This window comes from Pan troglodytes, chromosome 7 (genome assembly GCF_028858775.2).
Source record: "Pan troglodytes isolate AG18354 chromosome 7, NHGRI_mPanTro3-v2.0_pri, whole genome shotgun sequence".
Taxonomy (NCBI): Eukaryota; Metazoa; Chordata; class Mammalia; order Primates; family Hominidae; genus Pan; species Pan troglodytes.
Genome location: NC_072405.2, coordinates 20,221,269 through 20,233,843, shown reverse-complemented (window position 1 = coordinate 20,233,843; position 12,575 = coordinate 20,221,269). Strand labels below are relative to the sequence as shown.

The following is a 12,575-nucleotide window of genomic DNA, read 5'->3' as shown; positions in this document are numbered from 1 at the left end:
ATGTACTTGTGTATGTATGTATGTATCCATGTATATATGTATCTATTTCCTCTTTTTAAATTTAAAAATTACAGGATACATATGCAGAATGAGCAGGTTTGTTATATAGGTATCCTTTGCTATGGTGGTTCGTTGCACCTATTGACTTATCCTGTAAGTTTCTTTCCCTCACCCCCAGCCCTCAACGGGCCGTGTTGTGTGTTGTTCCTCTCACTGTGTCCTTGTTTCCTCAATGTTCAACTTTCACTTATTAGTGAGAACATGCGGTATTTGTTTTTTTTGTTGTTGTTGTTCCTGTGTTAGTTTGCTCAGTATGATGGCTTCCAGCTTCGTCCATGTGCCTGCAAAAGACATAATCTCATTCCTTTTTATGACTGCATAGTATTTTTTGGTGTATATGTACCACATTTTCTTTATCCAATCTAGCACTGAAGGGCATTTGGGTTGGTTTCATGTCTTTCCTATTGTATATAGTGCTGCAATAAACATACGTGTGCATGTGTCTTTATAGTGGAATGATTTATATTCCTTTGGGTACATAGCCAGTAATGGGATTGCTGGGTCAAATGGTATTTCTGGTTCTAGATCCTTGAGGAATCGACCTACTGTCTTCCAAAATGGTTGAACTAATTTACAGTTTCACCAACAGTGTAAAAGCGTTCCTCTTTCTTCTCAGCCTCACCAGCATCTATTGTTTCTTAATTTGTTAATAATCACCATTCTGATGGGTGTGAGATGGTATCTCACTGTAATTTTGATTTTCATTTCTCTGATGATCAGTGTTGTTGAGCTTTTTAAAAATATATTTGTTGGTTGCATAAATGTCTTATTTTGATAAGTTTCTGTTCATATCTTTTGCTCACTTTTGATGGGGTTGTTTGTTTTTTTGCTTGTAAATATGTTTAAGTTCCTTGTCAACTTTGGTTATTAGACCTTTGTCAGATGGGCAGATTGCAACAATTTTCTCCCATTCTGTAGGTTGCTTTTTCATGCTGATGATAGTTTCTTTGCTGTGCAGAAGGTCTTTAGTTTAATTAGATCCAATTTGTCAATTTTGGCTTTTGTTGCAATTGCTTTTGGCATTTTTGTCATGAAGTCTTTGCCCATGCCTATGTCCTGAATGGTATTGCTTAAGTTTTCTTCTAGGGTTTTTATGGTTTTGGATTTCACATTTAAGTCTTTAATCCGTCTTGAGTTAATTTTTGTATAAGGTGTAAGGAAGGGGTCCAGTTTTGGTTTTCTGCCTATGGCAAGCCAGTTTTCCCAGCAGCATTTACTGAATAGGAGATCCTTTCTCCCTTGCCTGTTTTTGTCAGGTTTGTCAAAGATCAGATGGTCGTAGATGTGTGGTGTTATTTCTGAGGTCTTTGTTCTGCTCCATTGGTCTATATGTCTGTTTTGGCAGCAGTAGCATGCTGTTTTGGTTACTGTAGCCTTCTAGTATGGTTTGAAGTTTGGTAGCGTAATGCCTCCAGCTTTGTTATTTTTGCTTACAATTGTCTTGGCTATACGGGGTATTCTTTGATTTCATATGAAATTTAAAATAGTTCTTTCTAATTCTGTGAAAAATGTCAATGGTAGCTTGATGGGTATAGCATTGAATCTATAAATTAGTTTGGGCAGTATGGCCATTTTCACAATATTGATTCTTCCTATTCTTGAGGATGGAATGTTTTTCCATTCGTTTGTGTCCTCTCTTATTTCCTTGAGCAGTGGTTTACATATGTCCTTGAAGAGGTCCTTCACATCCCTTGTACTCCTAGCTGTATCCCTAGGTATTTTATTCTCTTTGTAGCAATTGTGAATGGGAGTTCATTCTTGATTTGGCTCTCTGCTTGACTATTGTTGATGTAAAGGAATGCTTGTGATTTTTGCACAATGATTTAATATCTTGAGACCTTGGTGAAGTTGCTTATCAGTTCAAGAAGTTTTTGAATTGAGATGATGGGGTTTTCTATATATAAAGTCATGTCATCTGCAAACAGAGACAACTTCGCTTTCTCTCTTCCTATTTGAATACCCTTTATTTCTTTCTCTTGCCTGATAGCCCTGGTGAGAACTTCCAATACTATGTTGAAAAGAAGTGGTTACAGAGGGCATCCTTGTCTTGTACCAGTTTTCAAAGGGAGTGCTTCCAGCTTTCGCCTATTCAAAATGATGTGGGCTGTGGGTTTGTTATAAATAGCTCTTATTATTTTGCAATATGTTCCATCAGTACCTAGTTTACTGAGAGTTTTTAACATGAAGGGATGCTGAATTTTATCAAAGGCATTTTTGCATCTATTGAAATAATTGTCTGGTTTTTGTCTTTGGTTCTGTTTATGTGATCAATTACATTTATTCATTTGTGTATGTTGAACCAGCCTTTCATCCCAAAGATGCAGCCGACTTGATTGTGGTGGATAAGCTTTTTGATGTGCTGCTGGATTCTGTTTGCTAGTATTTTATTAGGAATTTTTGCATTGTTGTTGTCAGGGATATTGGCCTGGATTGAGCAGGTATGTGTGTGTGTATGTGTCTACCTTGGTTTGCCAGTAGGTTGATGTGTGAGTGTGTGTGACTTTGTGTGTGTGTGTGTTTGTGTGTGTGAATATGCGATAGAGAGCCAAACTAGAGCAGAGGAGGTTCCCTGGCCTGCCATGACATTAAATGTTCTGAATTCAAGATACCAAGAGAGGCATGAGACCCACAGTGGAAACTTCATGATGTGGCCAGGTTTCAGGGGTTTCTGGGAGCTGCCAGCGGGCATGTCTCAGGCTTGCTCCCACTGACAATCCATGTCTTCTCTCTAAATGGGAGATGGTTCTGTATGGAGAACAGACAACTTAGAGCATGATGTAAGGGTTCTGCCTCATACTCACTAGGAAAGGAAACAGTTTTCATCATCTCTCACTCCATTCCCATTGTAAATCTATAGACACAGGGGTCAGTTACCTGAAATATTAGCATAGCTAAAGTCCTCAGACCAAATTAGATGTCCTACCTTCTCATGTGGATCAGATCCTAAAAAAACAACTGCTTCCTGTGGTCATTATCTTTTCTCACAGGCCATTTCCAATCCAGAGGAAGACCTTCTAAAAGAGGTGATGGATGGGAGAGTGCTGACATACTATGTGAAGCTACTATTTGGAGTTGGACACGAGTGCATGTGACCTTGTGCCACAGCGGCAATGTGAGCTGGATGACAAATGGAGATTTGGACTTGTGATAATTGGCCTCTGTGTCATTGTGTGGAAGACTGACTGGTCCCTTTATTTCCTGTAGCTTGACTACCACACAAATGAATCCATTCAAATGTTGGCAAGTGGAGCAGAGTCCCAGGACAGGTAAGGCACCTTCCCTGCTTTTTCTTAAGATCAATCCCCATGCCTAGAAATTAAAGTCACATCCCACACTATCATTAAAGTAGAGAGTGCATTCTGCAGGATGAGTGAAAAGGCATTTATGATTCTTGGGGGCAGATGTTCTACAGTTGCCTGTGCTAGTTCACATCTTTCTGCAGATCACATTCTTAACCTCTAGAGAGTCTGGCAGGAACAGAGCCATACCTTTCCCAGTCTGCAATCTCTACAGGTACAGAAACACCCCCAGTTCAAGGATCTTCACACCTGGATTTAGGCCTACACCTGCAACTACCCCAGGTAAGTTTCCTTTTTCAAGGGCAAAGTTCGGACAATGCTGTTCAAACTCCAGGCAACAAGCAACATCTAGGGAATGTGCTTTTAGGTAGGGTCAGCATAATATCGCACTCTGGGAGACATTTTTATTTTAAAGTTCTAGAGGGTGATGCTGCTGGCGGCTCCCTCCCAATCTGCACCATTTGCAGCCTCTTTTGAAGACAGAGAACTGAAGGCTGTCCTTCGAATGGAGCAGTGTGATTCCAAAAAAAGAGATGCTCCTTGTGGTCCTGGGACCAGGGATAGGACTCCAGTTGAGCCTGGTGGAAGAGGTCCTCGTCCTAGCCCAACGGAGAGCCATGCAGCTGAGCTTGGGTGATGTGGTCCACGTGGTTGTTTCTGACTGTGTCCTGAGGTTGCAGGATGGCTTGCAGTTCCCTATGCAGATCCAATGCATCTTTTGCTTTTTTGCTTCTACAACCTGGAATTTATATGTTCAAGATGGAGCCATCTCAGCCATGACAACAGAGAATGTACCACTCCCACGTGAGGAAGAGGGGTAGGCAGTGCTCTTGTATCACCAGCCCTTAATGAGACCCTGAGGAAACCACATCATGGAGATCAGCCCTTCTCTCCTGTAAGGAACTCATCCTATGAAAGAGCAATTGGTGGCTGCAAGAGCTGTCTCTGGGACAGCTGTTCATGTCTATATCTGCAGGGTAACCCTCATAGTCATATGCAGTCATATCCATAGTCATATCTGGAGTCAGTCTCCAGTTCGACTGAGTGAATGGAGAAACTAAACATTTATTACTGAATAATAACATTAATAAACCATCTTAATGATAGTAATAATAAACATATTGATGAGTATTAACAGGAATGATGATGATTATTATGATACTAATATCCATAATTAATAATTTTAATATTGATAGTACTACTAACCCTGTGGACTTGGGACCTAAAGAGCAGTTTCCCCTGACAATTATCCCATATTTGGCCAAATGGGGTAATATTGAGTTCCAGAAGGCAAAGATTAACATTCAGAAAAACAGGAAAAACAACCTGCAGGTAGGCATGTGCACACATGGGGACTCTATGGATAAATACTAAAGTGACTCTTGCTCTGGATCTCCATGCTAACAAACATGCACCAGCTTTCAGGAGGTAGGACAGCTGGCTGATGGGGCAAGGCTTCTTGAGGACATGGCAGGAGTCAGAAATCACACATGCTGCCCAGCAGCAGAGCTCATGACAAGCAGTAAACCCCAGCGAAAGGACCTGGCTGCCCTTCTGCCATCTGCTCTCCCATGGCCTCTCTTGACTGGTACATCTAGGCACTGGAGTAACCTTCATTGGCTATAGGAGGGCATAATCCTCAGTATTCTTCCACCTGCAAGAAAGACAAAAATTAACTGAACACCATGGCTTCTGGGTATCCTTAGTGGGCTTAGCATATTTTGCTTTTGCTTTAACAGGCCAGTTATCCAGGCAGTGACTTTCTGTACAGCTACAGTCACCTCTGGACACCTGCAGAGACTTTAAAATTTCCAGAAGGTCAGAAATTTTTGGAGACCTTTCTCATGGGTACATTGCCTGCAAAGGTGAATCAATAAGCTTCTGAACTGACTTGGAAAATGTTGCAGAGACTCTTGTGAACAGATAGACCCTCTCCTGCCACTCCAGATAGACGTATCTGGGTCACACACACCTAATTTAACAACTTCTCATTATCTCAGGTGGGCAACAGACAGCAATTTAGGACCTATCCCAGTGTGGATGAAAGACATTGAGTTGGCTTAGAAAAATATTTGATAGACTAGATGTGGCAAGAAAGCCCATTCTGGGGATCAAAAGCCTGCACATAGAGTTGTTGACACATAAAGGGTATGTATAAATTATTTCTCAGCCCGTGAGATCAGGATGTACTTCATCAGTATACCATGCTGGTATAAAGAGATTCTTGCCTCCAAAGGGACTCAGAATATTTCAGGGAACCTGTATTAGTCTATTTTTACACTGTCGTAAAGACACTACCCCACACTGGGTAATTTACAAAGGGAAGGTGTTTAATTAATTCACAGTTCTGCATCGCTGGGGAGGCCTCAGGAAACTTACAGTCATGGTGGAAGGCAAGACAGAAGCAAGCACCTTTTTTCACAAGGTGGCAAAAAAGAGAAGTGAGTGCGCAGAAAAAAAAACCTCCAACTTTTAAAACCATCAGATCTCCTAAGAATTCACTCACTATCATGAGGATAGCATGAAGTAAACTTCTTCGACACATGGCGATCACAGGTCCCTCTGTCGATGTGTGGGGATAATAATTTGAGATGAGGTTTGGGTGGGGACACAGAGCCGAACCATATTATTCTGCTCCTGGCACCTCCCAAATCTCATGTCTTTTATATATATTGCAAAACCAATCATGCTTTCCCAACAGTCCCCCAAAGTCTTAACTGATTCCAGCATAACTCAAAACTCCAAGTCCAAAGTCTTATTTGAGATAAGTCCCTTCTGCCTATCAGCCTATAAAATTAAAAAAAAAAAAAACAAAGTTAGTTACATCCACAATGGGGACCTCATGACCCTGACCAGGGCCTTATCCTACTGTGGCTCAACTGATATCCAAGATGCAAGACAAAGTCCTTTTTACTCTTTCCTCTAATCTCCTCTAGCAGAAGGAGGCGGTCTTTTTCGGAGCTGCAAGCTGTGCTGCCTGGGGTTGGGGGAGTGGTAATGCAAGTACTCCTTTAGCTGTCCTGGCTGGTGTCTCAGTAGGTTTTATGGCCACTCACCTCAGTACACTGGCTCTGAGTACAGTACTATTGTGTCTGCAGTAGTGTATGAGATGGAAAATAAGTCTCCATTCTCCAAGACTCTTCTTGAGCATCAAGGCTGCCTGATTGTTGAGATATAGCTACAGACTTTCCTCGCTGAGCCTAGCATGCACATGTTCCTCTGCTGGAAAAAAAACAAAAACAAACAAACCACCAGACGACTTCCCACAAGTGGAATGTTCTGGGACTCAAGGCCATCTAGATTATTTTGTCCCCAGGGTGCTCCCTTGATGTGGTGCGCTTCCTCTTTCCTCAGAGTAGGAGGCCCTGAAATTCAGATTACTGCATATGCTGCTGCTGCTTCTCTGGGTCTAGCTACCCAGTGGGGCTGCCGCACACCAGGCTGGTGCTCAAGAATGTCCGCAATGGATCCAGTGATATAATCTGTCCTCAAGTCTCACAGCAGTGTGTATCAGCAGCTGATCAGATGGGGATGGCAGGGGAGTGATGTAGACTCTGAAAGATTCCTCGGTTATAAATAGTCCTAGTGTGTTGTGTATTGGATTTCTCAAATGCCAGGTGTAGTAGTAATGAACTCATCACATGGACAGACTCAGGGCCTCCTGCTTAGCCAGAATGATGCAAGCAATGGTAACAGTTGTGGTCACTCACAACTTTTCTCCTTCCTGGGTGCTATGTTATTCTACCTGCAGATGCTGTAAAGGACTGTCAGTAGGCCTTCAGCCAGGAGGTGGTGCTTCCAAAAGACTGCCAGCTGTGATGGTAGTGGTGAGATTTGGACTTGCCTTATGTTACCCATGGGAGACACTCTGGTGTCTCAGGAAATAGGTGGAGCCATAGAGCTTCTAAAAGTTTCTTCTGTTATTTGTGTTAATCTACCAGGGTAGGTGGTTGAGCAAAGCCAGGTGGGAACTAGGTCAGGTAAGGTGATGCTCTGGCTCTCTATGTGTGGGACAAGCAGTGGCTCCAGTGGGAATTGGAAGGCAGTTCTTGGGCCACTGGAGTAATTCTCCAGAGAGAAGTGAAGCTGTCTCTGCCTCTGTACAAGGAGAGTCCATGTGAAGAATGGGGAGTAGCAGCTTGGTAGTAAGCCCCATCCAGCTCCCACACACTTGGCAAGGCAGGTCTCACACCCACAGTGTTCCAATGGGAGTAGCTAGCTAAGTTTCAAGAAGTCTGAGCTCAGAACTCAAAATTGGCCCATACCATAAGTCTCCCCTATGGAGACAGCAACTGCAACCTTCAGGCCACACCCTTCCTGATCCACCTGCAGAGCAGGGGCCCCCAGCTGCTGTGCTTGCTGCTGCAGCACACTTCCCACTCACCTCTCAGTTCTGGCCTGGGGAGTTTGTCCCCAGTCAAGATTATATCACACATTTCAGTTGGGAGGTTGTCTCAACCTGTGACCACCATCTGAGTTAGCTGGCAGACTTCTAGGAGGTCCTGTCTGAGGTAGAATCAGAAATGGCTCCCCTCCATTCTACCAGAAACTGGGAATGTGCTGGAGATTCAAAGCACATCCCAATGCCACTCCTCATATACTCACCACTCTTCCCTAAATCAGCTCCAGCACTGAGTAGGGTTAAGGCCTTCCCTCACGGCCTGGATTGATAGGTTTCCCAGTGGAAGTGTATATCTTAGAGTCAGTTTACCCTCCTGTCACACCCTGGAAACTTACAATTTTCTGCCTAGCTTATGGTGTAAGCTGCATTCTGCTGTTTCTTTCAAATGGTCTGTGGCTTATTTCAATTTTCCTGTTAAATTCCTGTGTAGCTTCTTCAAAGAAAGTTCACAGTGTGAGTCTCTACACACCATTTTGTCTTTCCAAGTGCAAGAGGCACACTAACAATGCCTTCAATCCACCATCTTGGAAAACAAAAGTAATGATTTTCTCATTTTTAAAAGTTTTGTTAAGATCTGTTAATGACTCACAAAGAAATAGTACTTGGGTATATTTGAAATTAGGATTTATTCATTTATGTTGATACGTGAAAATGCAAGACGGTTATCAAGATGGAAGTACTTAATATATATATTTTAATATTCTTAGATGCAAATAACTGCACTTTTGATGTATTTTTATTCTGTCTCAGTTTCATTTCAACTTAGGTTTAAAGCGTTCTTGATAATCTGACATGATAAGTGGTGTTGGAATTGGCATTAAAATCCACCACGCTCTACAGCCCTTCATCCTTCTTCGGCGGGCACCAATTTGATCTTCTACTACTTTGCAGACATCTCTTCTGCAAACACCAGACAAATTGAGACAATGACCTTCCGCAGGACCCAAACCACCTCTTACTGCAGGAAACAAGATCCAGTGAGATAGTTAGTCCACAAATGGAATGCAAATCCATAAACACTCTTAAGTAACAGAATAAATTTAGTATGAGCATTTTTATGTGGGAGCTCTTGAAATGGTTGCTGCTCATATGTCAGAGACACATGCAGTTTAAGAAAGGTAGCAGTTCCAATCCTGGTTTGGCCCAACAGTCAGTGCATTTTTGGTGGGGAAAAGGGATGTGGAGGAGATGGTACATCTTCATCTTTTTCTCTGGGTTTTCTGTCAGAAAGGGATGTTGCTTACTCCAGTGGCAAAAAATGTCAGTGTCTTCTGCCAGAGTGGGTTACTGAGGGCCATGGTGGTTCCACCTTGTGGCTGATACAGATAGTCCCTTTCTGCTTTTGTTTCTAGCCAAAAAAGATGTTTCTCGCATCTCAGGTATGCTGATTTCAGCAGCTGTTTTCTCTATATGGCTATTTTTTTTTCTTTCACTCTCTCTTTCTCTCTCTCTTTTTTTTTTTTTTTGGCTTCACTGTGCTGCCATAGTTTCTTAAATGGTCCCTTGAACCCTCCCAGGGCTATTTTGGTTTGTACATAACTATCTATATATTTTTTCTCTTGGGGGGAGTGTGTAGAGCTAAAGGCTGGTATATCCTGCTCCTGCTCCCCGAAAGTGACATTATTCCCCCAAGCTAGTATTTCAGGCTTTCAATCTATTCATGCTTTCATCTGTTTAAACATAAGTAGAAATTACTTTTTCTCTCCACATTTAGATTTGCTCTATCTACTTTTATTGCTAATAGTGTCTTAGTCATAGAATAGATTAGTTAGAAAAAAGTGTTTTTGACATTATAAATGATTCTTTCAATTTGTGTCTAAAAGTGGAAAATGCTAGAAAGCTTAACATTTGTTATTGTATTCAGACCAGTATTTCCTCCAGATGACCTTTATTACAACAAAGATAATTTAATGAAGATCTCTCTAATGGTAAAGCTGATGGCTTTGTGCTATTACAATATCCTTAAAATAAAGTGACGGTCTGGTGGAAATAACAACTAAAGCAAGGATTAGGAAGAAAACAGTTAATACCTTCAATTTGGTCTCACTGTGCGTTAAGAGTTTTCATTGTGTTAAGGATTTACTATACATTAAATAATTTAATGTTCATTTAATAATAAATGGATCTTATTAAATATGATTTTTAGAATTATAATCACATTACTTTTATTCACATCTGTCTACTGATGCCATTCCTAGATGAGAATGGTATAACATTATTTTATTTTTTTTCATTTTGCCACATCTTTACTTACTTAGGATTATGCTGTATCAAACAATGTATGTGTGGGAGTAATGGATGATTCAGGAATGCATGAGGAGGAGGTTTAAGCTCCTTAACCTTGAACAATTAAAATTAGCAACATAATATTGAAATACATACATAACACTCAAGTGGTACTTTCAAAATAGTGTATATTTCCTCTGTTTATTTGTAGCTTTTAAACCCAGCTAGAAGCATTCTATTTCCTTTAGGTACCATAAGTCTGAAAGTCTGTAGTGAAAACTACAAGTAGTAAATGATACTAATTCATGTGCTCCCACCTGTGGAAGAATCGAATGTCTTAGATAAAAAAAGATGGTGCAATTGGTGTACAAAGTATCTAGAATACAATTTGGTGGTGTTTTTTCTGTTTCCATAGCAGAGTAACATATATAATATTCTCCTTTCATCAAGTTATTTAAATATGCCTTTGAACGGGGAGAATTGAAAATAATACTGTGAATCCTGGTAAACATTTTAAAATAATGAGAAGAATATTGCCTTTACAAAGTCAAAATTTGTCTGATTACAACTCATATAGCAATTTCATAGCAAAACACTTCATTCAATCCTATTAAAATAAGAAGGAAAAGAAGAATACCCACTGTCAATGTTGTATTAATATAGTTCTAAAAGTTTTGGACAATGAAATAGGTTGTAAGAAGAGAAGTCAGGGGAGACTTGAGCCCATTGTTTTCCCTCTCCTTCTATACCTCCCAAAATACCATTGGAATGTTGTAACATTTTGAAGAATCTATAGCAGTGTCCCAAATCATAGAACAGTATGAATACATCTGAATCTGAGATATCTCCGAAAGATACAAAATAGGTGTGATTAGAATGAAAGAAAGATTTAGGCTTTTGGCCATGACTGCAAGTTAGCTGCTCTCAAATGACTGCTGCTATCGAACAAATACATTTTAGAGGATCTCTCTGAAACATTTCTATTCTTGAAAACGGTTAGGCAAGTTCTTTAAATATCTCCTCTTTCAAACACAAAAATAGTCTGTGAACTGGAGCTTGAGCACTGGGCACTTTGTATTGGCTAGCTGATGGAGGGGTGTGAGGGTTTCCCAGATCTTCTGGGAAGATCTGCTATTATCAGCAATGCTAATGGTGGTACTACTGACTCTTGGGCCATCAGAAATTCCAGTTCGTTAATCCTGGAACTTCTATATTGAGATAAAGCATTGAGTCAGTTTCACATAGGAAGTTTGGATAATAGCATTCTCATTTCAGACCGTAGAATGATGGCAGATTAAGGATGAGCAACGAGTTCAGTATTAAGAATGATCAGGTAAGCAAGACACCATGAATAAAACTTAATGAAATGAACAGCACATTTAAATCCTTGAAAACTAAATGTATTGAAATTGTCAATGTGGAGAAATAATTAAGCAGCTGTGTATCGATTGTTTAAAGAAACAATCTACTCTTACAAAGAAGTAAAAACAATAGTAAAACAATATAGATGATAGAAAAAATGGGCAGGTCTGGCTGGGCGTGATGGCTCATGCCTGTAATCGCAGCACTTTGGGAGGCCGAGGCAGGTGGATCACGAGGTCAGGAGTTCAAGAACAGCACCCCCAAGATGGTGAAAACTTGTCTCTACTAAAAAAAAAAAAAGTGTTTATATATATAAAAATTAGCTGAACATGGTGGTGGGCACCTGTAGTCCCAGCTACTCAGGAGGCTGAGGCAGGAGAATCACTTGAACCCGGGAGGTGGAGGTTGCAGTGAGCCAAGATTGCACCACTGCATTCCAGCCTGGGCAACAGAGTGAGACTCTGTCTCCAAAAAAACAAAACAAAACAAAAAGGCAGGTCTGAATTAAAAAAAATTAACAATTAATGCAAGTTATTAATGATATATTAGATATAGGTAACAGGATAATTAGTAAAGAAAAAAATGCTTAAATGATATACCCAGAATGTAGCATGGAAACACAAGGTCTAACATTTATTTAATTCAAATATGGGGGGAGAAAGGTGTAAGAGGATTCACCGTTTCAAGAGATTCTCAAAAAGAAATTAGGAAAAAGTATAAATCCATGGATTCAAAGACCGTATTTCTAACAGATGATATAAAAATAAATCCACATTACTTAAATTATAAATTATAAAACATTAAAACCAAAGACCAGACCATATAAACATTGAAAAAAGGACAATTTATAATGAAATAATATTTATCTGATTATTATAGTAAAGCAAAAACTAAAAATGAGTAAACTAGTATCAACAAATATTGAGAGAAAATAACTGTTAGTATAGAATTGGGTACTCAGTAATGCTGTCTTTCAAGAACAAAAGTAACAATATGAAATTGACAGATAAAAACTAAAATTGTTCACTATCAAGAGATCTGCAGCAAATAAAATTTCAAAGGCTATATATCAGGAAGAAAGAATTTAACCCAAAAGCTGATCTCAGAGTCAACTTGGAATTCCATAAATATCACTAAACTGATGATAATAGTAATACTTTCTGACATGGGGGGATTCTGAAAAGAAGCGAACTTTTACTTTTGTTTAAAGTTTAGAAAGCTATAGA

At 40.0% G+C, this 12,575-nt stretch overlaps 1 protein-coding gene across 10 annotated transcripts in view; it reads left to right on the top strand.

Moving 5' to 3' along the window:
* LOC112207929 (putative glycosyltransferase ALG1L2) overlaps positions 1–12,575 on the top strand; it is a 205,815-nt gene that overhangs the window by 17,598 nt on the left and 175,642 nt on the right. For 9 of the 10 annotated variants that reach the window (XM_063816137.1, XM_063816140.1, XM_063816138.1 and 6 more), the window contains 2 exons: positions 3,048–3,172; positions 3,265–3,326. In XM_063816137.1, the coding sequence (XP_063672207.1) occupies positions 3,295–3,326 (32 nt within the window). In that variant the 5' untranslated portion in view covers positions 3,048–3,172; positions 3,265–3,294. The remainder of the gene's footprint in view (positions 1–3,047; positions 3,173–3,264; positions 3,327–12,575) is intronic. The other variant, XM_063816141.1, reaches the window with a different exon arrangement.